Source organism: Natator depressus, chromosome 12 (genome assembly GCF_965152275.1).
Source record: "Natator depressus isolate rNatDep1 chromosome 12, rNatDep2.hap1, whole genome shotgun sequence".
Classification (NCBI taxonomy): domain Eukaryota; kingdom Metazoa; phylum Chordata; order Testudines; family Cheloniidae; genus Natator; species Natator depressus.
Window position 1 is genome coordinate 36,766,157 of NC_134245.1, and position 26,597 is coordinate 36,792,753.

Here is a 26,597-nt window from a genome sequence, read left to right on the forward strand (position 1 = left end):
GAGAAAGGGTGTGACCTTGGAATGAGTTCAGACCAAGTTTAGGTAAATACAAAGGGATTTTAGGTAAACAGCTCATTCCTATTGGAGAAGGTGTTACTCATTTCTAAAAACTTTAGTGCTGCTGATGTTCTTCCAGAGATGAAGAAGCAATCCATCTACACGGTCACCCTCTGGGAGGAGAGGCTGACTGTAAATATTAAAATGTGTATACTGAAATATAGTCACTGCCACATCTTGGATATTTCTCTTCTCCCTCAAGTAAGTTTTGTTAATTTGCATTTAAAAAACAAAATAGTCCAGGCCCAAGCACAGATGAGCTAGAGGCCTCTCCTTATCCCACTTTATTATAAACTTCCCCTGCCCACCAAAAATGACAGTATAAGTGTGGAACTGACGATGGGTCAGAATGAAAACGGAGGTCAGAAGCTAGACAATGAAAATTCTTAGCCAAGTTTCCTTTTTTAAAAAAAAAAAAAGGGGGGGGGGAGGAGAGGGGGGAAATGGAGTTAGATTGAAATCTGTCAAGCTACTGTGTTCTGCACTCTGAAATTCTATCTGTGGACGAAGATAGCCCACAGCAACTTTCCTGGAAGCTGTGATCTGCTTGTACCGAATGCAGTTCAGATCTTTATGTAGCCAGAATGATTTCTGGCTGTGCAACAGAAACACTTTAGATACATTTTCTTCAGACTGTTTCTGTTAAACCCTTGCCACAAGAATTCCAAATGCTTTGTGCTAATGAAAGCTAAACCACCACTTAATATTGGGACTTCCAGGGCCAATGGCTTAGATAAAAGCACTTGGTACACAGCGGCATGAAACATCACTATTTCGGTAAAATAAGTGAGGGTGAGGTCATGTACTGGAGCTTTTTAAACTGCATTTTTAATTTTGGTGTTATCCTCTGATAAAATAAAGACTCCCTAAATTAAAAATAACTGGGCACACGGGTGTATCATTCCCTTTTACTGAACCTGTAATGCTGTGCCATCAATCCACGACAATTCAGTAGTACTTAGAAAGACTTTGCCCCTTAGCAAATTGTACTAATCATTACAGCCTACACAACTGAAAGCATCAATAAGATCAATACAAGAAACTTTCAAGTAAACCAGACATTTATTATCATTTAAATGGAGTTTGTTCCAGGACATAAGCAGTGAGGTCACATGTAGGTAATGGAATCATTTAAAATTCAAGTGGACAGCAGGTCCAGTGATCCCAGGAGTGATTTTACTTCTTCCATTCGTTCTTGTCGTAGTCCCATTTGGCAGAGAAGCCCTCGATTGGGTTAACTCTCATGTCCAGCATTCTCTTGGTCTGCATAGCCACCCATTCCTCAGAGAAGGTGTGAGGAACAGGACCATAAACTGAAATTCAAAATTCAGTTGGGATTTTATTGTGACACAACGATGTTCATCGCCATCTATTTGATCTCATGAAAAATGCACTTTTATCAACTCAAAGCTGATAATGCACACTAAAATACCCACCCAGTGAATAAGTCCCATAAAATCTATTTAGTTTCCTGCATGAATTCTAAATGTCCAGTTACTGATTTGTTGATTGGCACGGATGCTGTAAGAAGGGGCAGCCTTCTCCTGTACCTCACCTTGTTAGCAGATGTCAGGACAGCAGGGAGATGCAAGAGGAGTCCTGCCAACTCACTGTTGTGGGTGGTTCAGTTAACTGCTCTCTGTGATGGAGAGCAAGAGTGGCTATCTTTGAGAGAAAGGATCTGAGCTGGGCAGTTCTGAGGGTTAGAGGAACCCTAGGAGCAGCCAAGCATGCTGAGAAGGCTTGGGCTGGAGTCTGCTTTATGGTTCTTAGTTTTCTTGTAAATAAAGCCAAACTCTCAGAAGGCGATGAGTTTTGATTCTACCGCGTGGGGACTGTGTTTTGAAGGAGGAAGGGGAAGCTGTGTGATCACTGGTACACGAATACGATTTCCCCAAACACATCTGATTAAGATTCCTGGATCGTTAAGTTATTTACTTGCTTAAAGCGGATAGGAAAGAACCTTGCAGAAACCAGTATGGCTTAAGGTTTCAGCATTTCCTGAATCAGTATCTATCAGCATCATGCAAGATTTGGAGTTCTAAGCACAGTTTATGGTAGGAAAAAAAATTTTTAAATTGAAAATAGGTATGAGCTAGTGTGTAAGAATTAAAAACATGTTTACTTACCATACAGTCTCTGCCAAATGACAATTAAGGCAGTGAAGCCAAGGAAGAAGAGCACACCACCACTAACAGTCTTCCACTCATTTGATCCCCTATTCATTTCAGCAAAGGTCTCACAGAATTTGATACGATACACTGAAAAGGAGAGAGCATCAATCTTTTTTACTGCATTATTTGTAAGCTACATAAAAGACTTCTCCCCTGAGTTTTAACAACTAGCACATGGCTCCTGAGGCTGAACATACATCTTACAGAAACTACAGTACATTTGTTTGAGTCTATTAGGTTTTTGGAATATTTTTTAATCACTTATTTTCTTCACAAGTTTACAGATAGTGGAATTCAACTGTGCCATATCTATTTTAATCCCCCTTTTCAAACAAACAGTATGAATCACTCAGCTTGGCACAGAAGTGGCTGAAATCCTTGTGCATGTGGGCTAGGGAATATATAGAGAGAGGACACAAATTTATAGAGCAGTTCTAGATTGCACAGAAGTTATAACAGCTTTTCAGTTCTAGATCATTTTCCACACAAAGATCTCATGGCACTCTACACACATTAAGCTTCATCACACCTCTGAGTTCAGACACTATTTTCAGCTTCACTTGTACATGGGAAAGTCAAGGCACTGTAGTGATTGTATGATCTTGCCAAGGTCACAGAGTGAGTGACAGAATCAGGAATAAAATCCACATCTCCTGACTCCCTGCATAGTTCTTCTGTTTTAATAGGAATCGTCTTGCAGCTAATCTGGGGGCTGAATTGCATTTGAGGTTTTTTAAAAGGCTATTTCTACTCTGCTAAAGAGTCTTAGTTTCATCCATGTTTAAGGTATCTTGAAAAATATAATTTATTATATGTAGAGAAGCTTCAGAAAGACAAACATATGACACCTTACAATGGTGAAGTGACGTAAGACTCATGCCACTGGCAAAGAGGATAGGACAGTACACATTATACATAGATCCCAAGATGTTGGGAACCCTCACTAGATACCTCAACACAACAGACTGCTATAAAGATACAGTTTCACCTGCAACTCTAGATGACTGTGTGTCTAAGTCTGAGCTTTAGCCAATAATGTTAAGGTTTAATACTTTATTAATCACAGACTAAAAGTATGCAAATATTTCCATTCTGTGCAGTATACTTTGCCATTAATATCAGCTGCCGTTAGCAACAAGCGAAAAGTTATATTCCCAGCTGTTTCCCCATCACAGAATAAAGAATCATATAATCAAACTCAGCTTTTCTAATTACATAAGCAGGGGAGTTGGGAGGTGTTAAATGTTCTCCACTACCCAGTGTGAAAACTGGGTTTCACCAGCTTCCCTCTCCTTCAGCCAGCAACTTAAGTCTGCAGGAGTTAAAAAGTGCCTTTGACTGCTCAGCAGTGACCCCTCCACCTGAAGGATTCGGACATACAGATGGTAGCTGAAAAATGGGTGTAAAGTAGAAGGGAGGAGGACAGGGGAGGAAGCAGAAGCTTCTAAAGCTCTAAGGAGAGCAGGAGGATTCTCAGAAAACCAGAGTAAGCAGCAGGGCAACATGCACAGCTTGAGGTCCTTGACTATAGCATACAGCCTAAACTCATTACAGCTTAAGTTGGGAATCAAAAATGAGCAGTTACTTTGCCGTTCTTAAGAACAGCTATCCGTTGGGACACCCCAAAGTGAAGGAGAGAACTTGCAGGGTGATTCTGAAGTAACCCCAAGACACAGCATCTACATCACTATTTGCTAACAGAGTTAGCTTTATACAAACTACCATGGGGCCTTTAACAATGAGTTTAAGGCATCAATGTGTACCACGGGGAGTTAAAAAAGGCAAGCCTCTGAGACAATCAGGACTCAGATTGCTATAATAGATGACTGATACTGCAATCAGATTTGGGGGGGGGAAGAGAGGGGAGAAGAGGGCTTTTGCCAACAGAGGAGTTCCAATTACTTCAATGGGACTCCAAACTGACCCAAGAGTCTCCACCCACACAGATCCATTTCCAGGATCAGGGCTTAAGACTAGAGAGTTGGAGGTTTCCTTCTTTGTTCATCTGTTTCCTGAGAGATGTCCATCAATACTGTATGCACAACAGAACAGATTACATCATCCTCAGCAGCAGGGTTGTATTTTATGTTTCCAATGCCCCGAGTACCTACATCCAACCTTCTCATCAGTAGAGAGGGCACTCCATGATGCCTTTTCCTTTTCTTTCAGGGCTTTCTGCTCAGCAGATAGATTCCTTACATATTCCAGTTGAGGAAGGGGAATGTCACGACGATCAGTGTAACTTGGAAGACTGAAGTCTTCCACTTTCGCGACACCTGCTTGAGAGATAAGAGAGTCAAATGTACACATGTGCAGAATCCAAAAGTACCAAGAGAGCATACCTGAACTTCTATGGTTTAAAAAAAAAAAAAAAGCCAAGAAAGAAGTTTTAAAGGGGAGAAATGCTTCTGTCTGATTTTTTTCAACTACTGTTGTTATAAGAAACACCTAAGATTACTATAATTTAAAGATTAAAAGAGTAATTCTTTATCCAATTTGTGTACTGTGCGTGTATCACAGCATCAAAGGAGAGATTTATTTATTTTTTTAAATACCCATTAGTAAATATTTTCAGGCTACAAAAATTGGCAAAGGGTCTCAGAGGAACTTGTAATACCTGAAACTAATTTCAACTATTTTTTCCCTCCCAAAATTTTACTCTATTTAAAGTTGACAATCTTCCTTTAAATATTTAGAAAGCCCTCAAGTTATATTTTCCTATACAATTTCATAAGATTACCCTGTCTAGGTTCTATTAATCCAATATCCCTTTAAGGCTATTGTAGTTCTGTGATGCCATCTACTGGTGATGGCACAGATCATCAACTAAACTTTCTTGCTACTGGACAAGTAAAGCCTGGTCTACATTAGCAAATTAGGTCACTTTAGATCTGTCAGGGGTGTGAAAAATCCACATCCCTGACATTGCTAAGCCAATTTAAATCCCTGCATAGACAGCACTAGATTGACAGAAGAATTCAGGTGCAGCTGTGCTGATTTAGTTTTTTAGGGCTTGTCTACACTGGCACTTTACAGCGCTGCAACTTTCTCGCTCAGGGTTGTGAAAAAACCGCTGTGGCCTCTCCCAGCGCTCTGCCGCAACTACACAAGCCACATTAAAGCGCTGCCGCGACAGCACTTTAACGTTGCCAGGATAGACAAGTCCTTAGTGTTGATAAATTTTAAATCAGAGTGTGTCACCACTCCTTGATTCGGTTTTTGCTGCCTTGTTTTCACAGTCACTGCTTGATATTTGCATAATGTCCCATCCTCTCCAAACACACTTGAGTTTGAAATGCCCAGCCTGGGTGCTGGGTCAATAAATAATATCCTTAAAGTACCAAATTACCAACCAAAAAAAAAGAATATTCCCAAATAACAGTGTTCTGCCAACAAACCACATTTGGCTCTCATAGAAATTGCTATTATAGCAGAGCTAGGTCTGAATTCAGAACAATTACAGATCTCAGTGAACTTTTAACTCAAGTTTTTAGAGAAATTTCATATTACTCAGCATATAAGAACATTAAGAGAGGATAAATTGCATTTTTAATGGCCATTGTTACAAAAATTCTTTAAATGCAATTCTGTGATCCTCTTGTGAAGTGCTTCCAAACACTTCATTTAAAAAAAACAGCTTCTTCTGTTAAGAGGACTTTCAGTCTTTGCTATTTGTAGCAGTGATTAGCTTGGGCTTTAGAATGCATGTTTTTACAAAGTTTAAAGCTGCTCATACTGGGTGATTTAAGAAGAGGCACCTAAAATGTTAAGTTACTTCTGCGGTCATATTTAAAATTAAACAAGTTACCTACCATGTCCTCTTAAGCAGATGGAGGTGGAAATGGCACGCTTGCCAATTAGGCTAAATGCCCTAGACGCCAACATTCTAAGGGGAGAAAAAATAGAAAATTACCAGTTAAAAGATGTCAAATTCATAGATACAATTGGAATAATGCTGTCCTCCATCTACTAGAATATAACAATGTACTTGAAGACCGATGTGTTTTTTTCCAGGCTTCTTCTCCTAAGAAATCACAATTGCCCAAACCCCCTCAACTCTTTCATGACCTTTCAACAAACCAGGGCTCGTGGGCGGAAGGGGTGATAAGAAGGAAAGAGATTTCAGATGCAATCTTGGAAGGGGAAGTTACAACTAATTAAGATTATTATTTCAATAGTTGTGAAATATACCCTAGCCTTTTGTGCATGGAGTCATTACAAGGCCTACTAGCAACAGAAAAACTAGATTTTGATTGACAGTGGAACAAGCATTCAAACAAGACACAATGCCAATGATCATTGTGAAGATGAGTATTTAATATATTTTGCCCATGTTACTAAAACCACTTAAAGATAATTATTTGCACTACCAAGATGCTGCTGTTTTGGGGTTTCAATTCTGTAGGCAAGTTTATGTTTTCTTTAACATTTTGAGGAGAATGTGATGAAGATATCTTGACAAATCAATAAGATCAATACATTTAGAAAAATCCTAGCCACCTTATTCAGTGCTTCCCAATGAACCCCAAATACTGTATAATTAAAGGCATTGGTTCAGGCCAGATTTCTCAACCTCTTCATGTGGTGAGTCCTTATTAAAAGTTGTCAGGACTCCCTTACGTTTACTATAAAAGAGTAAATAAAGTATCAATTATAATATGCCTATATAATCTGTGTGTGTTAGAAGAGGCTGACAGAATACATGACCTTGAAAGGTAACGGTGTATGGGGAAGTGGAGGAGCTAGCTTGTCTTTGCATTATTGTTATAAAATTTTCAACCCTGTCCAACACCACTCCCCCCTGTGCCTTTTGGGACTTCCCAGGGGCATGGTGGGGGGGAAGCTAAAAATCCACTGATTTAGAAACATTGATCTAGGACTAAAATAAACATGGATTCTATGTCTGACTATGACTCAGACTGCAACTTTAGTAAATTACAATCTCTGTGTTTGTACCCTACCCACCAGAAGCATCCCAAACAAAAATTCATTCACGTTTCCAAAAATGCTCGGAGACTAGTGATGGGAGCACTGAGAAGCCAATAAATTAGCACGACCTCTCCAGTCTAGCACGAAGCTCTCTGGAGCAGGGACAGTCTGTATTTTGTGTCCTGTCCAGCACAGATCAGCTTTCAGTCATTAAATCATCTCTTCCTGGTAGGGACCTCACCCCCACTTGATTAGGGCTGAGCTCCCACCTCGGTCTCCCGGGCCCGGCCTCCCACAGGCCTGGCTCTTCAGCGCCACTCGGCCACTGACTCGACCCCCCCCGCCGAGCCAGCGGCGTGCAAGGCCCGCCAGCGCACGGGGAGCCGGCGGCTCCCTACCCGCAGGGGTGGGCGGGGCGCGCCCGAGGGAAGCGGGAGGCGGAGGCCGCAGGGGCTTGTGCAGCGGGACAAGACATATGCGGTGCAGCCAAGGAAACAGAAACACCGGGGGGGGCCTCCCGCCACCGCGCTCCCCTCCCTCCCGCCCGCCCCGGGATGCCCCCTCCCCCACACAGGGATAGCTCCGGGCAGACCCTCCTCCCCCACCAGTGCCCCCCGCTTTCCACGGGGACGGAGCCTGACCAGCCCTCAGGCCTCTCTCACCCGCCCCTGCCAACGACCTGGCGACCGTCCTCTACGCGGCTGCCGAGCCGGAGACGAGAGAGAGAGGCGAGGCGGAAACGCTCTAGCGCACAGCCCGCCGGGATAGCGGCGGAGCGCGAGGCGGTTGGAGGGAAATAGAGAGAGCCGCGCCGCGGTGCAGAGTGGGACGTCGGCGGACTCCCTCCCCTTCGCGTCCCCGGGTGGCGCTTTGCGACAGCGCTGGGCGGCGCTTTGCGGCAGCCGGCGGGGAGCGCGAGGGCGTCGCGTGCGGAGGACGGAGGCGGGAGCTGGCCTCTCAGGGGCCGCCCGGACGGAGCCTCACGCGGCCCGGCGGGGCAGCCCCAGTGTCTCCTCCCCTCGCCTCCGCCGCCTATGGTGCCCCCCGCCGCGCCGTGAGGCGAGGCGAGGCGGGCGGAGCTGGGGGCCGGCCCCCGCGGCGGAGCAGGGCGCCCCAGGATGAAGCTGACCACCCAGGCCTACTGCAAGATGGTGCTGCACGGAGCCAAGTACCCGCACTGCGCCGTCAACGGGCTGCTGGTGGCCGAGAAGCAGCCGCCCCCGCCCCGCAAGGACCAGCAGCCCCACGGGCAGCCGCAGCCCCACACCCTTTTCGTGGACTGCGTCCCCCTCTTCCACGGCACCCTGGCCCTGGCCCCCATGCTGGAGGTGGCGCTGACGCTGGTAAGGAGCGAGAGTAGCACGGGGCCCATCGTCAGCGCCCTCACGGCTCCCCTAGAGCGCTAGGCAGATGGGGAAACGCTCCCCCCCCCCCCGAGATCGCGTGTCAGATCAGTGGACGGGCTAGGGATAGAGCCCAGACGCGGAAAGACCCCCTCAGACAAAGCTGAAAGGGGGAAGACTCGCACGTGCGCCCGCACAGGCAGACACAACTTTACTGCAGAGACCCACGGAGTGGCCCCAAAACAAAAAGGATCCTGAGTGGCATGTAATGGCCGAGAGAGAGATGCAGACTCTGTTTCGCAGAAGAGCTTGTAGACTGAGCTGTGGAAAAGCAAGGGTTCATGCAGACGGATGCTCTACACTGTCTGCACTACAGTTTTTCACTGTGAAAACTGCCCCAGCTGAAAAGTGCAGCTCCTGTTTTGCTAGTGTAGACTTAGTGATTGTCTCTGTAAGAGGAAGTTGACAGTCATAGTGGCATAATTATATCAGCATAATTCCCCAAGTGGACACACAGATTCCTGTTTACCCCTTCCAAAGTGATATAAACTAAACTGAAAAAGGCACTCTTGTACTGAAATAAGAATTCCCACACAGCAGGTTATACAAATATAACTAGATTGGTTTAAATTCACAGCTTTGCTTTTACAGGATAACTTTCCTATGTAGCCAAGGTCTGCCTCCTAGATTAGAAAAAAACCTAGGCTTTTTAAAATGGTGTTAGCTAACGTGACTTGAAACACCACTTAGCGTCGAATGTAACACCTTTTAAATCGTGTTACCTAGTCATGTTGTAAACAGGCGTTAAACTTTGCTTACATGCTACAAATGGTATTTTAAGTCAAGGTGGGTAATTCTTAGGGAGACAAGGTGGGTGAAGTAATATCTTTTATTGGACCAAGTTCTGTTGGTGAGAGACAAGCTTTCAAGTTTACACAGCGCTCTTCTTCAGGTCTGGGAACTGTACTCAGAGAGTATGTCTGCACAGCAAAGAAAAACCTCTGGTGCTCCAGCCTGAGCCTGGAAGTCTACACAGCAATGAAACAACACCACAGCCGGAGTCGGCTGGCACGGGCCAGCTGCAGGTTTTTCTTTATTGTGTAAACATACCCAAAGTGTCACAACTAAATACAAGGTGAAATAAATAAATACTACATAAGTAGTTAACACACATTGCAAGGAACCATTCACGGTGACATGGCCAATGCTATGGGGAGGAATTAGTGGGTTATAGACTGTTTGTAATAAACCATAAATCCAGTGTCTCTATTCAGTCCGTGGTTCTTAGTGTCAAGAAAAGTTATGAATTTAAGTCCCCAGGCTTGTCTTTTGAAGATGTTGTGTAGATTTCCTTTGAGAATGAGGTCAGATATAGAGTGATAGTTTTGTGAAATGGTGATGTGGTGTTTTTGTCTTTTATCATTTTTCTGTGTGAGTTCATTTGAGAATGTATTGATTGTCTCATTTCACCCACATAGTTGTTGTTGAAGCATTTAGTGCACTGGATGAGGTACACCACATGTTGTGATAGGCATGTGTGAGACCCATGGATCTTGAAAGATGTATTGTGGGTGGGTGTTGATCATTGTACCAGTGAAGATATGTCTGCAGGTTTTGCATCTGTTCTGGTAGGGTCCAGTGCTGCTTTGAGTTGGTGTGTCCTGGTCAGTGGGGAGATTGCTTCTGATGATGACACACAGCTCATAGGAATTGCCAGACTGGATCAGACCCAAGGTCCATCTAGTCCAGTATCCTGTCTCACAGTGGCCAGTACCAGATGCTACAGAGGAAGGAATGAGAACCTCACAGTAGGCATATTTGGGATAATTTGCTCCCCATATTATGTGTTATCCTGGTCTCTAACAGAAATTGGCTTCAACCCTGAAGCACAAGTTTTAATATTCCTTCCCAGATCTATTCTTGTGAATTATAAATTCAGCTATTCTAGATATCCATATAAATATCCAATCCCTTTTTGAAGCCTTTAAAATTCTTGACTTCAGTGACTTCCAGTTTAATCATGTTACCTTAAAAAGCATTTCTTTCTAAAAATGCACCAGTTTTTCTTAGTCAAGACAGAAATACATGTTTACATATAGCCTGATGTGGGTAGAGCACAGGATTTGGACAGGAGATGAGGGTCCTCTTTCTACATCTGCCATGGATTTGCTGTGATACCCTGGGTAACTCAAAACTTTTCTACATTAAGGAAAGTTCCACTGGTATAACACTATTGGTGTAGTTATGCCAAAGCAAACCCCTGATGTATATATGGTGCACCAGTGCAAAATAGGGATTATACCACAGCAGTGCACTGTGATTTAATCCAGTAACATGCGAATATAGTCACATTTGTGTGAATTTCTTTATGCAGACAGGACCTGGTTTAACCCTTCTTCAGATGGGTGAACTTTAAATTCATTTGTGTTTTTAAAGGGTCCTGAGCTCCTTGGATGAAAGATGCTATTGAAGTACAGTATAAAATGTTATACTGTATTTTTTAAGATGTGTGATGTTCATAATGTCTTTAACTCAAGATTGGATGTCTTTTTAAAACATATGATTTAGCTCAAGCACAAGTTCTGGGCTTGATCCAGGGAATTACTGAGTGAAATTCTCTGGCCTGTGTTATGTAGGAGGTTAGCCTTCAGGTCTGTGAATAACGTGGCTGCAAGCAGACTGACACCCACCATGACTAACTTTAAGGAACTTTTGCTCAGGCATCATCAGTCTAAAACAAGCTGAAATTGTGACTTTCAAGATTGCCTGCTACTTTGATGTGAGTGTCCCACATTATATTGTTTGTGTTGCACTGGAATATACTGAGCTAATATTTTAGGACTGATGTATACGTGGGGCTTTCATTATATTAAATGTGTACCTCTTGAAGTTATATTAGTCATCGTAAAATATAAATGAAGTATTAATGTTGATAAGCAAAAGATGTGACAATGCTTAAGAAACAAAATAAGGCTCAGCTTTCAAACATGGGTGCCCAGACGTGGATTTTAAGATACCTAAATACACAGATTTTGGCCTAGTCCTGCAAGCTGATACATAAGGGCAGGTCCTTGTCCCTGTGTAGAAGCCGACTGACTTCAGTGCGGTTCCATGTGGGTATAAGGGTCCACTCACTCAGAGCTCCATGATTGAGGCCTTAGATGCTTAGCTGCAAGCAGCCAAATTTGAAAACTGAGCCTGTGGTAAGAGATGATGTCTCTTAGTTTTTAAAATGACTGGACACAGTCGTAGAATGTCTAGTTACTGGAGCCTGAAACAGCAAAATTTAGACAAAATGAAGGGCAGTAGCCTTTTGAGAAACACCAGCTCTGTCTAGATGAGCTGAACTAGGCGACAGTTTGTATATTTATTCATTTCCAGTGATTAATTGGTTTAAGGTATAGGTAAGTACTCAATTCATACAGATTGCGATATAAGTACGTCAGGCTATGTCTCTATGTACAGCTCTGCAGCGGCGCAGCTGTACGCGTACAGGTGCATCGCTGCAGCTCATGGGGTGCAGATTCTTTATGCTCTGGTGAAGAGCTCTCCCATCAGTTGCGAGTGACAAAAGCTATGTTGGTGGGAGAAGCTCTGCTCCAGCCCCAGCTCCACTCCTAGCCCTAGTCGCAGCTCTGATTCTGGCCCCAGCACCTGGGGAAGTACAGACAGATTACATTACAAGTAATGGGGGTGGGGTGCAACATAACAAATTTGGGGACCACTCCCTTAGAGCGTGTAAATCTCCCAAGTGCAGTGGAGCGTTTCAGTGTTTGGCCTGTATCAGAAGCATTGTTTTTCTGGAATTAAAATTCTAAACTGTTAGGAAGGGGGCCTTGTTTCCTTAGATCCTGATCCTACAATGTGTGGCATGTAGAGGGACTGCTGCAGTCCCATAGAACACAGCTGACTCCAGTCGGGGTCCTATGTGGGCAAGTAGCTTCCAAGATTTTTTAAAAACACAAAACACCAAGAGCTTCACAGATTAAAGTCGCAAACATGCTTGGAGACTGCTGTGCTAGACGTTGTGGTGTTTATATTTTTTATTTGGAGATCTGGGAAAAATTGGGACACAGCACAATTACAGAATGATTCAACTATGTAAAAAGGTACCCTGGACATGGAAGAATTTTTTTTAAATCCAAATTGGGACCCTGATCCTTAATGGGTCCACATGTGAAGCTCATTACAAGATCTGGGTCTTAATCTTTTCTTCTGTTTCTTACACAGCTGAAGAATTGAAATATTAGTACATTATGTAATTTAAGAAACCTTAAAATCCTCAATTTATTGCCTTTTCACTACTTCTTATTTGTATTTGGTTATTGATTTTAAAAGTAAAGTCATAAAATCCCTGTCTTTCCCACAATTAATCAATTTTTGCAAGCCCTAATTATAAAGTTCATGAAGAATGGTTGCAAATTACAATACTTGTCAATTTTTAAAAACTTATCAAGAGCCCAGAGTGTGTCTGTCTCTCTCTCTCTATTTGTACAAAGGCTAAGTATTTATGTAACAGCTCATAGTAACTGCATTGTTGTGGCTTTTAAAATGGAGGCTGTTTTGCATGTAATGTAACAATATGAATACAAGGAAAATTCTGAGTTAAGGAGCCATCTTAAGTGAACAAGTCAATAAAATTCATGCAGTTAAAGTTGATGTCCTTTTCCAGAAACTCCTAGATATCCAAAGCGTCTTGCAGCATTGGTTGAATTTAATGAGGGGATGTATTATTTTTTTTTTCCCCTTCAGGGCCTATTACTATAAACTCTTCCTTGGGTGAGTAATCATAACCCTGGAGGTGAATGGACTGCTTATGTGAATGAGGATTTTTAGGATCAGACACTTAATGAACAAAAACTCCCATTGATTTCTGAGTTATGCATGAGCATCAAATTGAGTTAATATTTTCCAAATCTAATCCTTAGATTAGAGGGTACATTTTCAGTGTCAGCCTTGTCCATTTTAAAAAAATTCTAAAAATGATTATTAAAGTAATACGAAAAAAAATCCTATTGATCTCAAATGACCCTTGAAATGATGTCATAGCTCAGTTTCAAAGTACACATGGGGAAAGGAACAGGTACCAAGCCAGCAGCTTCTGTGGGCACAACAGCTTTAATGGAAACGTTCATAGTGTTTACCAGGCTTTTTCAGCAAAAGGATTGAAAGGAATAAATTTTCACGATTCTTAATTTGCACATTTGTTTTCAATTTGAAATTAAGTCCTTTTTAAAAAGCAAGTTACGAAAAGTTTCAGGTACTGCCTTTGGCTCCCCCAGCTGGTTGTTGTAGTTTTACAACCACACTTAAAAAACTCTCTTTCCTGATGTAGTGCAGTTGCTGTCCACTGACTGGTTCTACATGAGCAACAGTGACACTGCCTGCATGCTCAGGCCTTATCTATACTCGCAAATCTTTCAAAATCCTCCATGGTTGCATCAGTGTGGATGCAGCTCCACTTCTGGTAGCAGTGGTAGAAGCTCTGGGGGGAGATCCTCTGCTAGAGTAAGCTGACTTCAGTGGAGCTGTGACAGTTTACACAAGCTGAGGATCTGCCCCTTGGGTATACTGGCCACTGGCATTTTTACCTTTGTAAAGCACTTTGACATCCACAGGTGAAAAGCACTATATAAGAGCTAGGTGTTGTTATTTTTATCACTTGTCTCACGTTGACCTGCTCTGATCAGAGTTAGATGACAGGAATAGAAACATCAGTGGCCAGTTGATGCTGGGGTTACCATTGGTGGTATTGCTACAATGTGAAATGTAAGGAAAAGTGCTAGTGTAAATCTAGCGAAATTGCTGTTAAATTCAAAAAGTTAACAATCTTTGTTTACAGAAAAGGTTTTTTCACTGAGTGAAAAGGAAACTGTCAACTTAAAAGTTACACTTGTTTGAAATTGACATTTTTACTGTGTATGCTACTGAAAACAGACAAATGTAATTTTTAAATTGACAGTTTTCCTTTTTAAAGTAAACTTGTGTCAGGGTTGTTGGCGTTAGTGCCAGGGTTTCAGCCCACTAGCAATTAAAATTGAAATCATAAACCCTTGAAATGGGGTTTATAATTGCTCCAGTTAAGGGCCAACTGCTGTTTCAATGCCAGAAGATGACATTTTAATAAAACATATAAATCCGTGTCATCCCCTGTGGATGAGGGCTTATTCACATGGCTTTCTTCTGCTTAGACAGTTAAATACTGTAATTATTGTACTAAATATGAAATTGTTTTGATTTACAGGATGCCAAAGTTCAACATCAAATACATTTTGGAATCCATTTTAATCAGTCTGTTTGGGTTTTTTAAAATGCATAGTACCTGGGGAGGGAAGCACTAGCTGTTTTCTCCACCTTCCAAATTTCTGGATTATCCTGGCCTGATACTCTTAATTATGAGCAACAGGAATGGTAGATGTGTATTTTCAAAACAACGGATAATGGACTAAATTCAGACCATATCCATTGTTTTCCAGTTATTTTTTTCCTGCTTTACGCCAGGTCTGAATTTGTCCCTTTCATTCAAAAAACTATATAAGCTTTCATAGTTTTTTTTTGGTTAAAGTATTTGCATATGTGAAGTCTTATTCATAGAACAAGGGACCCTTATGATCATCTAGTCCAGTGACTCTCAACCTTTCCAGACTACTGTGCCCCTTTCAGTAGTCTGATTTGTCTTGCATACGCCTAAGTTCCACCTCACTTAAAAACGACTTGCTTACAAAATCAGACATAAAAATACAAAAGTGTCACAGCACACTAGTACTGAAAAATTGCTTCCTTTCTCATTTTACCATATAATTATAAAATAAATCAATTGGAATATAAATATTGTGATTACATTTCAGTGTATAATATATAGAACAGTATAAACAAGTCATTGTATGAAATTTTAATTTGTACTGACTTCACTAGTGCTTTTTCTGTAGCCTGTTGTAAGACTAGGCAAATATCTAGATGAGTTGATGTACCCCCGGAACACCTCTGCGTCCCCCCAGGGATACATGTACCCCTGGTTGAGAACCACGGATCTAGTCTGACCTCCGGTATAACACAGACCATAGAATTTAACCCAGTAATTCCTGCATCAAGCTTATGTTTTGCAACTGCGCTACAGCATATTTTTAGAAAGGCATTCTATCTTGATTTAAAGACTAAGCAATGGAAAATCCACCCAACATCCCTTGGTAAATTGTTCTAATGTTTAATTACCCTCACAGGTAAACTATTAAGAAAAAATAATCTTGTGTTAATGCAGATCCCCCTAGAAACTGGTGTGATTTGGAAGAATGAGACAATGGTCAGAATTTTTTGTCATATCTTTCAGTTCTTAAATTTAAGGCATCAGTTGCTTTTTAAAGAGAACATTATACAATACAAAAATGTATACATTTTAACACTATGTGAACTTCTACTATTTTGAGCAAAATGGATGCAACTGTCTTGTGAAATGGGGTATAGTCTCGCATCCTGTACGTTGCTCTACTTCCCGTTGCCAACTAAACACTAACAGAAAATAGCTAATAAGACCTAAAATTTTATGCCAGTGGTTACTCAAGCACTCCAGAACATATGCTGTTCTTTGAATTTCAGGCTGTACATCACAATTCAAATATCTTCTTGTTCAACTTAATTTCATTAATGTTTTATATATTTTTTCCCTAATACTTGTGTTTCTTCCTGTGTTGTGGTTAAGTATATTAGCATTTGGTTAACTTCGTTAGCAATTGGCTAAAATGTTATAAGGTTTCAATTGCCATCTTAGCCTCAGGAAAGATATATACTTTTTGGTAGTTTAGTGTGATTTTCTGGACTCACAATTGTTTTGATTACTCTTTCAGATTGATTCGTGGTGCAAAGAGAATAGTTACGTGATAGCTGGATATTATCAGGCTAACGAGCGTGTGAAAGATGCCAGGTGTGTCGACGCAATATCTCCTCCTGTTTACTCTCTCTTGCTGCACTTTGTATTATGCCAACAAAAATAATTGCACGTATAATCTGTGAATGTTGTTTAACTTTGACAACTGTCATGTGGTTTCACCTTGTTTCCTTAATACTATTAGATATCTGTGAAATGTCTTTTGTGTAGTCTCCCAGAATTACTCCTATATTGTAGATGTTATAGAATTGCTGGATGTTTCAGTGCTTGCTAATCAATTTAACTGGCAGATATCAGGGAAATCTTTAGAATTCACAGATCTATTCATGAATATATAGATTTTTTGGGAACTCATTTTGAAGTGATTTAATCTCTATCAGATTATTTAATTGCCTTTAATTTTTTATGAAGCTCTTTGCTACCTAGTCATGGAATTATCTTGCAATGGTACACCATGTAAGTAGAGCACAGACGTGATTTCTTACTCATCACTTTCCCCAAGATTACTCTTTAATAACAAGTTGTAAAATTTTCAAAACCATCAGTTATTTAGGAGTCCAAATTCCATTGAAAGTCTGTGGGACTTAATGCACTTCTGAAAATGGAACTATTTAGGCTTCTAATTCACTCATGCTGTTTTTGTAAATTTTACCCAACATGCCCTCACTGTAAATTAATTATAGAATTTTAACGGTCATGTGTTAATTCTTTTTTAAAAGTAAAGTCCACTGTAAATATTTTACAACTAAGACCCACTTAGGGCTTATCTAGACCCAGGAAATTTGCGTCAGTATAACTATACTGATATGTAGTCATAGTGGTGGAAGCGCCTAATGTTGTAGACACACTTTGCCAGTACCAGAGGTGACTTAAATTGTGTGATTTGTAACTTGTACATTAGTGCAATACATCTACACATTGGGGGTTTGTGTTGGTCTAGCTATACTGATGCAAAAATGAAAACCACTAGACAGCAAATTTTATTTCCAGTGAAGTGAGCTGTAGCTCACGAAAGCTCATGCTCAAATAAACTGGTTAGTCTCTAAGGTGCCACAAGTACTCCTTTTCTTTTTTCTTTTTACGAATACAGACTAACACGGCTGTTACTCTGAAAACTATGCTTTTTGAGATACGGTAGTGACACAATGGATTTGTTGTCCGCTTTGTGTGTCACTGCTGTAGATTAATACCAAGTTACTTAGGCTCTTTAGTTCAGCAAATAGTATTCTGGGGAAAAGCTTTAAAATCACACTCAAATGCGTCTGAAATGTATGCCTTATCTTAAAACTGAGTAAGTCTATATTTTCCATCTCATTAATTCAGCTCATTAAATAACCAATAAAAGCCATCCTAAGGGACAATATTTTAAGTTTACACATGTATATTGAATATTTTTTCTTCCCATGTTTAAATCATTAAGCTTATCCAGTATTAAGACTAATTTGAGGACATAAATGCTTTCATTTTAAATCAATATTAACATCTTGTTCTCAGTAAAACATTTTAATTTATTCAAGCCATTTTGTTAGAGCAAAATTTCTTCTGGTCTTGAGGGATATCTCCAAATAAAAATTCTCATGTCTCAGAAGCTGTCAGAGGAGTTGAGAGGGTTTACTATTTGATCAGTAATAATTTAGGTGCAAGCAGATTTTCTTTGGAATCTACTAATTATAACAAAATGGAATGGGGGGGATTTACTTTCACAATACTTTAATACTATGTATGCTTCAGCATATGGCTTGCTAGAGACGCTATGAATTTTTGGAGATGTTGCTGTTGACTTTCACATTGCCATAAGACCAGCCGGAAATATAAGATAAGGCATTTAAGGAACTCTCAGCAGAGACTCTCTCTGTATATGTACAACGACTTGATCAGTGCCTCCAGACACCACCATAATATTTATAGATAAGGGATTAAGTCCTTCTTACGCAAATGTGCCTCTGCCTTTTAGAGTTTGTAAACTCACAATGAAGACTGAATCTACTGAAAAATACCATACTTCATATATCAGTTTGTCTATATACACTTTCTTTTTATATATATATTACTATAGTCTGTGGAGGATTTTCAGGTGGTCTGCAGAACTGCTTTTCTCAGGTGGTGATGCATCTGTCACTTTTTAAGTTGTGATGCATTCGTCTGATAAGAGCACAGTCTGGGACATTTTAAGACTTCCAGAGGTATTTTGGACCAACTAAACTGAAACGCACACACACCTGTCTGCACCCAGCACAGCTTTATTTTGGGTAAATTCAGCTGCGATCAGAGTTTCTCCACTAAGGCTAAAGGAGTGGCAAACACAAGACGACAGAACTCAATTCCAAAGTGACCTGAAGGGAGAAAAGCAGCAATTGCTGTAGGCAATGAGGAGAGATTTGGGTCTATTCAATGTAACTCTCTAAATGCAGGCAGAAGAAATAAATAGCAAATCTACAAAACAGTTAAATTCCTCCACAGCCTAAATAGCCACAATTATCCCATTAAAGTGAACTTTTCATCTGAATACTATTTTAATACTACTTGTTCCATGTAGCTATGCACTCAGGTTCCTGCAGAGAAATTGTGCATTGGGAATATTAGGAATGAAGGGAAGCTAGTATGCAGGAGGATCTGTAGCAGAAGTTTCACACATAAAGGAAGTTTTAAGGATCACTGCCCTGGACTTATCATTTAGAGCAAAGTAAATCCATTAAAGATTTCTAAGTTATGTGCTCCTCTTAGGTTTCTAGATCTTCCAGGGGAATGTGTTTTACATGCACTTGGGTAATTTGAAGGAATATTACGCACTTACTCACTTTAAATTTATGAATTTGCTTGCCAAGATACCCTTGCACCATACAGTGACTGTACCTTTTACTACCTTGTTAAAGAAATATCAGTACATTTGCTTACTAGTGGAACTGGGTATTGAATGAGCTTTAGATGTAGATTAGTGAGCAAATTTAGAAATCTCCTTTTCCAAGTTCCTGGAAATGGAGCAAAAGATAACTATGATATTGATCTGGTGGGAAGGTTTGGAGGCTGCAGACTATTGGATCCACATCAAGTCTGAGTAAGCATTTACTGCAGAAAAATTATAGAATCATGGAAATGTAGGTCTGGAAAGGACCTCGGGAAATCAAGTCCAGCCCTCTGTTCTGAGGCAGGACCAAGTAAACCTAAACCATTCCTGACAGGTATTTGTCTAACCTGTTCTTAAAAACCTCCAGTGATGGGGATTCCACAGCCTCCCTTGGAAGCCTATTCCAGAGCTTGCCTACCCTTATCATTAGAAAGTTTTTCCTTATTAATTTAAATCTCTCTTGGTGCAGATTAAGCCAATTATTTCTTGTTGTACCTTTAGTGGAAATAGAAAACAATTGATCCCTGTCTTCTTTATAACAGCCCTTCACATATTTGAAGGGTTATCATATCATCAGGTCTATCTCAGTCTTCGCCCCCGCCCCCCAGGTCTAAACATGCCCAGCTTTTTTAATCTTTCCGCATAGGTCAGGTTTTCTAAAGCTTTTATCACTTTTGTTGCTCTCCTCTGGACATTCTTTGGTTTGTCCACTTCTTTCCTAAAGTGTGGCAACCAGAATTGGAAACAGTACTCCAACTGAGGCCTCCGGTGCAGTTACTTCCCTTGTCTTACATAGGACAGTCCAGTTAATGCACCCCAGAATATTAGTCTTTTTCACAACTACATTCCAGTGTTGACTCATATTCAATTTGTGATCCACTATAACCCAGATCCTTTTCAGCAATATTACCATCTAGACAGTTATTCCCCATTTTGCAGTTGTGTATTTGATTTTTCCTACCTAAGTGAAATACTCTGCACTTATCTTTATTAAATTTAATCTTGTTGAATTCAGACCAATTCTCCAATTTATCAAGGTCATTTTGAATTCTAATTCTGTCCTCCAAAGTGCTTGAAATCCCTCCAACCTTGGTGTCATCGGCAAACATTATAAGCATACTCTCTACTCCAGTATCCAAGTCATTAATGAAATATTAAATAGTACCAGATCCAGGACTGACCCATGTGGGACTCTGCTAGATAAACCCTACCCATTTGACAGCAAACCATTGATAACTACTTTTTGAGTATAGTCTTTCAACCAGTTGTGCCACCCACCTTCTAATAATTTCGTTTAGACCACATTTTCCTCTTTTGCTTATGAGAATGTTATATGTGACTGTAGCAAAAGCCTTACTAAAACCAATATATATCATGTCTACTGCTGGAACACAGCTAAGATATAGATCATGTGCTAAAGGGAGATGATTCAGTGTTTTCTTACCCTTCTGATTTAGATCAAGTGTAGTATCAGTTTAATATCTTGTTCGTGTTTGCAACTACACTGTTTTTTCTCATGTCTCTTCTCAGCTCTTATTTCCTACTGGCTTCAGCTGAAATATATAGTACAATTAACTTGACCTTCTTCTGTAGTCCAAACCAGGTCGCTGAAAAGGTAGCCTCCAGGATTGCAGAGGGCTTTAATGACCCGGCACTCATAATGGTATATAATTTCATTTATCTCTCTTCTGATTATAATCACAATATTGGAATGAGCGTTTAAATCCCATTTCTTGGCTCTGTTAATAAAGTAATGGTAATGACTAACTTGCTGAGCCCTCAGAGTGCCATGGGGAGTCCCTTGCAGGGCATTCAAGCAACCTCTTTTGCCCAGCAGAGCAGTTACTGTGCTCTAAAGAGAGCATGCTTTTGGCCCTCCTTGGTCATGGAGAGAGTTGCTGCATTCTGTGTATGTGGTGGGAGAGTAAAGGTGTATTCTTCCAAAACCTTTCATGACGTAATGGCTTACCTTCTCAATGGGGCAAAAGCAGTGGTGGGCTACAGTGGAATGTTGGTGGTTTAAAAGAAACCACTTTAGACCATTTAAAAATGGGCACTTCAGAAGCAGCAACAAGATGAAACACTGAATGGATTAATGGAGGTGAATGGAAGATGCTATTATGTTCAAAACCACACTGTCATTTTTATATTATCTCTTTATTTGGGATCTTGAAAGAAAGAACATGTTTTGTTTCTGTTGCACGTTAGGTGGATAACACTAAATTTACGATGGAGTGCATAGAACCTGCCATTCATGTGTATGAGCATCATGAAAACAAATGGAGATGCAAAGACCCACATTTGTAAGTAATATGTTTATATCTAGGTTGTGATAAAGAGATGTTCCTTTGTGTAAATAGCTGTAAAGAGCAAAATTCTTATTACACTCGAACAACATAATATAGAATGATCTTGTAAGTAGAAAACAGGCAATAGTTGACCATGCTTTGAAAGGTTTCTGATTTTCATAATGTTGAGAGATAACATCTAGCTTATAAAAAACAAAAACTGTCAGTATTCTGCCTCCATAGCTGTAGCCACATTGCATAGTGCTATGGCTTATGTTTTAATTGAAAGAGCTGGTGGAGATCATTTTCCTTGAGAACTATTAATTCTTAGTTATTTTACGTTCTAGTGATTATTGTGAAGACTGGTCTGAAGCCCAGAGGATTGCCGCATCTCTCTTGGACAGCAAATCCTACGAAACCCTTGTGGATTTCGACAATCACCTAGATGACATCCGGAATGACTGGACAAACCCAGAGATCAACAAAGCTGTCCTACACTTATGTTAGGGAGGCTTCCACTGACTGATTTATGGCCATTTCCACTATGCTGAAGATACTTCAAAAAAAATATTTTTGAATGTAAATAGAGTTATCTTCAGTACATTCTGGGGAACGCCAACAGCAGATTAAAAAAGAGTGGCATGTCACTTGGAAAAGGTAACGTGCCCATAAGCAGTCAAATCTTTTTAATGAGAATCCTTAGAAGAAATACAAACTGTCAGTTATAGGCATCCTTGTGGATTACGTCCCAATTGTAGTGATTGTTGCTATAACCTTTAAAACCAGAACTACTTCTGCTTGTCCAAATTGTTCATATTAAAAAGTTTTGACTAACCTTTTATAATCTTTAGAGAGAGTAATTTTTAAAGATTTATGAACTATCTTTCAAAAATGAATCTTGTCCTTAGATGAGATGTTTAAACTCTTTAAGTCACAAATGTGTAAACAAAATCCAGTGGTAACTGGTCTTTTGACCTGGTTCTTAACTGGCATTATATTGATGCAGTAGAATAATGCTAACTGCTAAAGATTATACTCTGTGCACATATTGCATTTGTTCTGCAGCAGTTTAGCATATCATAGCTACAGAATAACATGTACTGAAAGCAATATTCCAAATGCTGCAGAGATTCCCAACCACGCTGGGACTACCAACCACAATTGTTACCTAAGACCTAGTTACAACCAAGGTCAAAACAAATCTTAACTTTATGATTTGTGAACAGGACGTAGAGCACATTAATGGTTTTGAATCAACTACAAGGCTCTGTAGGAGTTGAGAAAACAAAGACGAGAAGAGTAAAATGCCATCTTGATTATATGCAATCTTTCTATCTGGATTTTAAACAGATACTCTTAATTCTGAGCTGATTCACACACTGTCCATTCAAATAGGGCTGAAATGTACCTATCTGTGAATTAAAGGCAACTGATCTGTCTTTAGCATATGGATCAAAGGAACCTTGAAACACTCTAGTTATTCTTAAATCTATCTGTTTATCTAATTAATATCTGTTTCTAACAAAAGTTTACCAGTTGATGGGGAAGCTTTATAGCAGAATTTCATTTGTCATTTTTATATGTATTATTTTGTACCAGGTACACCAAAGGCATTGTACCTTACCTTCTGTCTCTTTCTTTTAATTATGTTACTATAGAACTTGTAACAACTTAACCTGGTGAACCTAATGAACTTGAAAGGATAAATTTTATATCATTCAACACTTTTTAACAGTAACAACAAATGGAAGAAAAATGCTTTAGCTGACCAACTGCTATTGTAGCTTGTCCCCCACCACCTGAAAATAAACTTGATGACATGGGGAATGTCAATCAGATACTTTGTGGCATCTTTGGTGGGGTTCGGTGAGGAGAGAGGGGGGTAGGGAGGAAAGGAGCACAAGATAAGTAGACTCAATCACTGGCTGTGTAGTGCAGTTAATGCACTAACTTGTCTTTTACCTTGAAAGACCTGAGTTCAATTGTTAATTAGATCAGAAATGAAGAGAATTTGGTCTCTTGATCATAATAAGTATTTGGTACACACACATGTTGCAGTATAGTTCACTCAAAGTCTTTTGCTAAGTTCCCTACCAAAACAAACCCTTCACAATGAAAATCCAGATGCTGTATTTATCTCCTAATTTTTTGCTTTTTTCTTAAACTTTTGAAACTTGTGCAAAAAGTAAGGGAGATTTTCAAAACCATTCTTGAGTTGACCTCGGTGTGCACCTATTAAAGTCCATGGGTGCTTTACCATTGATATCAATGGGAACAGAATTAAGGCCAAAATCCCACTCTGAAGTAATAGTTATTATGAATGAGGATCACAGAAATTAGTGCTCCCTTTGTTTCACAGTGATGATAAACTAGTTTGGAGAAGGATGAAGCAGACCTCATTTGGGGAAGTAAAATGCTGACTAGTCATCGCTGAACAAGGGAAACTGAAATCTAGTTGACAACCAGCGATACGTATTTCAGGTGCTGCTATACCACAGATCTAAATATCCTAGCTAGTGGAGTGTTCCCAGCATGTCCATGTACAGAAAAAACATTACCAATCATGCACATTGTATAAACAGAGTTTTTCAAGATGTTTGCAGAATATAAGGCAAAGCCTATGATTTGCTGTTCATTCCAGGGACAGATGTTATTGTTTGCCCCTTTTTGACCTGAGTGGCTAGTCAAAGTTCATGGTCCTGTGGGTGATCCAGTTGGGAGCAGAATTTGGTGATAGTTGGGTATTTCTTCAATGTAGTTTTGTTTATTTACAAAGAATGTACAAAGTGCTGTGTGTCTGAATGCAGAAGGGATCAAATAACAGGAAACAGCTTCTTTTGCTCGCCAAGAGCAGCCTTTTCACCCTGCACCCCGACTCAAAAAAAAAAAAAAAAAAAAAAAAAAAGCCTCCAGGTTTTTTTCCAGGGTCCAGCCACATGCTTTCATCTGCTTTTTCAGTCTGTTCTCAGTTTGTGTGTGTGTGATCTCCTGCCAATGCGCACATGGTGACAATACCCAGTCAAACCATCTGCCCACTTGGTGCTAGTTTCTGAGCAGACTATTAGGCTCTGCTTCAAGGGTGGCCCCTTAACTTGTCTCTTACAACTGCCTTAAATGGGGGACTCATTCAGAGATCAGTTTAGAGGTATAAACTGAACCCAAACAAAGTTTCACTTAGCTGATAACATTATCCTAACAAGCCACTGGGAATTGAACCCGTTACACGAAGAGTCATTAAGCAGCACTGAAGTACAAGCTGGTATTTCTTTGAAGCTACAGGAAATGTATTTCTCATTCTTCCTAACTAGATGTCATATAATCAAGTTTTTGGCCACATATGGATTCACACGCTCTAATTTGTTCTGTCAGATACTCAGCTCTTATCAAGTTAAGGCTTCCCAAAATGCTAAATGTTTTGTAAAGATCAATTTTTTGTAGTTGTAAAATACATATCTTGCTTTGAGTTAATTTTATCATTGGGGGCTCTAATCTGATAGAAATGATAAATGCTCTTGCTTAGCAGTGTATTGTTAAACAGTGAGACTTTGCTGGAAGGGACAGGAGAGAAGCACCGTATGATACCCTCTGCTCCCACCCTCCCTCTTCTGTTTGCTTGTAGGTTTCTAGTCAGGTCCATTGGACATTTGCCCACCAATAAAGCCAGAGGCTGGTTTTAAACAAAAGGCAGGTGCAGCAGGGCACCAATGAGACTTGCCCTGTCACCTGAACAATTTCCATTCTACCCTTCTCATTTGCATTGAAAGCTGGACAAAAAGCCATGTTATAAAGGCGAACCTTGGACTTGCTTTGATTTGTGTTGTTTACATGCAAAAGGAAGAGTGGAAGCAGGTAATCTCTGTGAGGATGGATCTCTGCCTACATGTTGACCTGACCGCAAATCTAGGTCACTGATCTGTGTGAGCAGCTGTATATTTCTTGGCTTGGGCAGCAACTGGATTAAAGGAATGCAAAGTAATTTTTTTTAACTTTCAGGGAAGAAAAAGCTGGTGGGAGGGGGAAAGTCTGCATTGCTATGAGAACCCTGATGATTTTTTTACCTCTACTTCAGTGTCACAGCCACCACGCGTCTGGCTGGGAAGACTACTTTCAGAGCATATCCCTCTTTCCTTTAATTAACCCCAATCGTCCGTTAGTGAATGCCATGCAGAGGTCTCTTACCTCCTCCTCCCATTGACAAATGTCTTAAGTTTCTGCTCCTACCGCTCTTTTGGCCTTGCCAGCCCAAGTTCCTGTGATCAGAAATCAAACGCTAGCCCTGCCACAGTGTCTGTCTGCCTTAGGGTTCTCCATAATACCCAATGCAGAAAAGCCCTCCTGGTTGTATTGGTATTATTATGAAGCTATTTTCCCTCTATATTAGTGTGTGAAATATTTTGATGAACAGTTCTAACAAATAACGAATGTGTAGAAAACTGGCACAAAAGGAGGGAAAACCCCAGCTCAATCTGATTTAAAGTGCTGCTTTTGAATAAATATAGGCAATCAGCACCAAAAATGATGGTATTCTGAATGACTTTGAATGTAAAGTGGTTGGGCTTTTTTAATGTGCTATTTACCGCTTTGCAGACTCCGGGTTAGTGGCAGGAGCAATAATGGGCACTAATTCGGGAGTCTTTCAGGGTGAAGATGGGAACTTGGCTTGCTGCAGCATATGGTTTTGAAGGAAATCCTGCTTTCTTGCCAAGCAGTTGTCCGCGTTGACTTGAGACCAAGGAGGCTGGGTGACATGCTAAAGGGCATGCAGCGTACAGCTCCCATGGCTCTGCCCCCTGGTTCTTCTAATCACTAGGCACCATGGCCAAGATTTTCAAAAGTGACTCATTGATTTTAGGTGTCTAGCTTGAGACACTCTTTCAAAAAGGTTTGAGCCTCTGCCCTCTGGAAATCAGACCTCTTGAAAGGTATTTCCAGTTAGACACCAAAAAACGGAGGCACCTAGAATCACTGGACACTTTTGAAAGTCTTGGCTGGCATGGCAGTGCCAGACTAAGTAGCTCCGTGTGGACAGGGGCCTCCCTCTGTAGGATCAAAAGGTGCTGGTAATTAGTAGTATGTGTG

At 40.5% G+C, this 26,597-nt stretch overlaps 2 protein-coding genes across 6 annotated transcripts; one reads left to right on the forward strand and one right to left on the reverse strand.

Moving 5' to 3' along the window:
- Positions 1-1,100: 1,100 nt before the first annotated feature.
- On the reverse strand, positions 1,101-7,974 carry COX4I1 (cytochrome c oxidase subunit 4I1). Of its 4 annotated transcripts, none has more exons than XM_074969199.1 (5): positions 7,823-7,974; positions 6,044-6,117; positions 4,343-4,507; positions 2,187-2,318; positions 1,101-1,370 (listed from the first exon to the last, which is right to left on the reverse strand). In XM_074969199.1, exons 2-5 carry the CDS (start codon positions 6,114-6,116, stop codon positions 1,234-1,236), a joined length of 507 nt encoding a protein of 168 aa, XP_074825300.1. In that variant the 5' UTR covers position 6,117; positions 7,823-7,974; the 3' UTR covers positions 1,101-1,233. The 4 variants fall into 4 exon arrangements, with proteins under 4 accessions (XP_074825300.1, XP_074825298.1, XP_074825299.1 ...); XM_074969197.1 differs by having other exon boundaries at positions 4,343-4,510; XM_074969198.1 differs by having other exon boundaries at positions 4,343-4,510; positions 7,840-7,913.
- Positions 7,975-8,089: 115 nt separating this feature from the next.
- On the forward strand, positions 8,090-23,351 carry EMC8 (ER membrane protein complex subunit 8). Of its 2 annotated transcripts, none has more exons than XM_074968861.1 (5): positions 8,090-8,503; positions 16,345-16,421; positions 20,761-20,893; positions 21,439-21,533; positions 21,866-23,351. In XM_074968861.1, the coding sequence occupies exons 1-5, from the start codon at positions 8,279-8,281 to the stop codon at positions 22,023-22,025; spliced, it is 690 nt and encodes a 229-aa protein (XP_074824962.1). In that variant the 5' UTR covers positions 8,090-8,278; the 3' UTR covers positions 22,026-23,351. The 2 variants fall into 2 exon arrangements, with proteins under 2 accessions (XP_074824962.1, XP_074824963.1); XM_074968862.1 differs by having other exon boundaries at positions 8,149-8,503; positions 20,824-20,893.
- The last annotated feature ends 3,246 nt before the right edge of the window (positions 23,352-26,597 follow it).

What these genes read in the sequence shown, in the direction of transcription:
- COX4I1 (XM_074969197.1), bottom strand. Translation starts at nt 6,116, where the DNA reads ATGTTGGCGTCTAGGGCATTTAGCCTAATTGGCAAGCGTGCCATTTCC. An exon ending in CATCTGCTTAAGAGGACATG is followed by an intron (nt 4,511 to 6,043) that starts GTAGGTAACTTG and finishes TTATCTCTCAAG; the next exon opens with CAGGTGTCGCGAAAGTGGAA. An exon ending in CATTTGGCAGAGACTGTATG is followed by an intron (nt 1,371 to 2,186) that starts GTAAGTAAACAT and finishes TTTGAATTTCAG; the next exon opens with TTTATGGTCCTGTTCCTCAC.
- EMC8 (XM_074968861.1), top strand. Translation starts at nt 8,279, where the DNA reads ATGAAGCTGACCACCCAGGCCTACTGCAAGATGGTGCTGCACGGAGCC. An exon ending in ATGACCCGGCACTCATAATG is followed by an intron (nt 20,894 to 21,438) that starts GTATATAATTTC and finishes GTTGCACGTTAG; the next exon opens with GTGGATAACACTAAATTTAC. An exon ending in AGATGCAAAGACCCACATTT is followed by an intron (nt 21,534 to 21,865) that starts GTAAGTAATATG and finishes TTTACGTTCTAG; the next exon opens with TGATTATTGTGAAGACTGGT.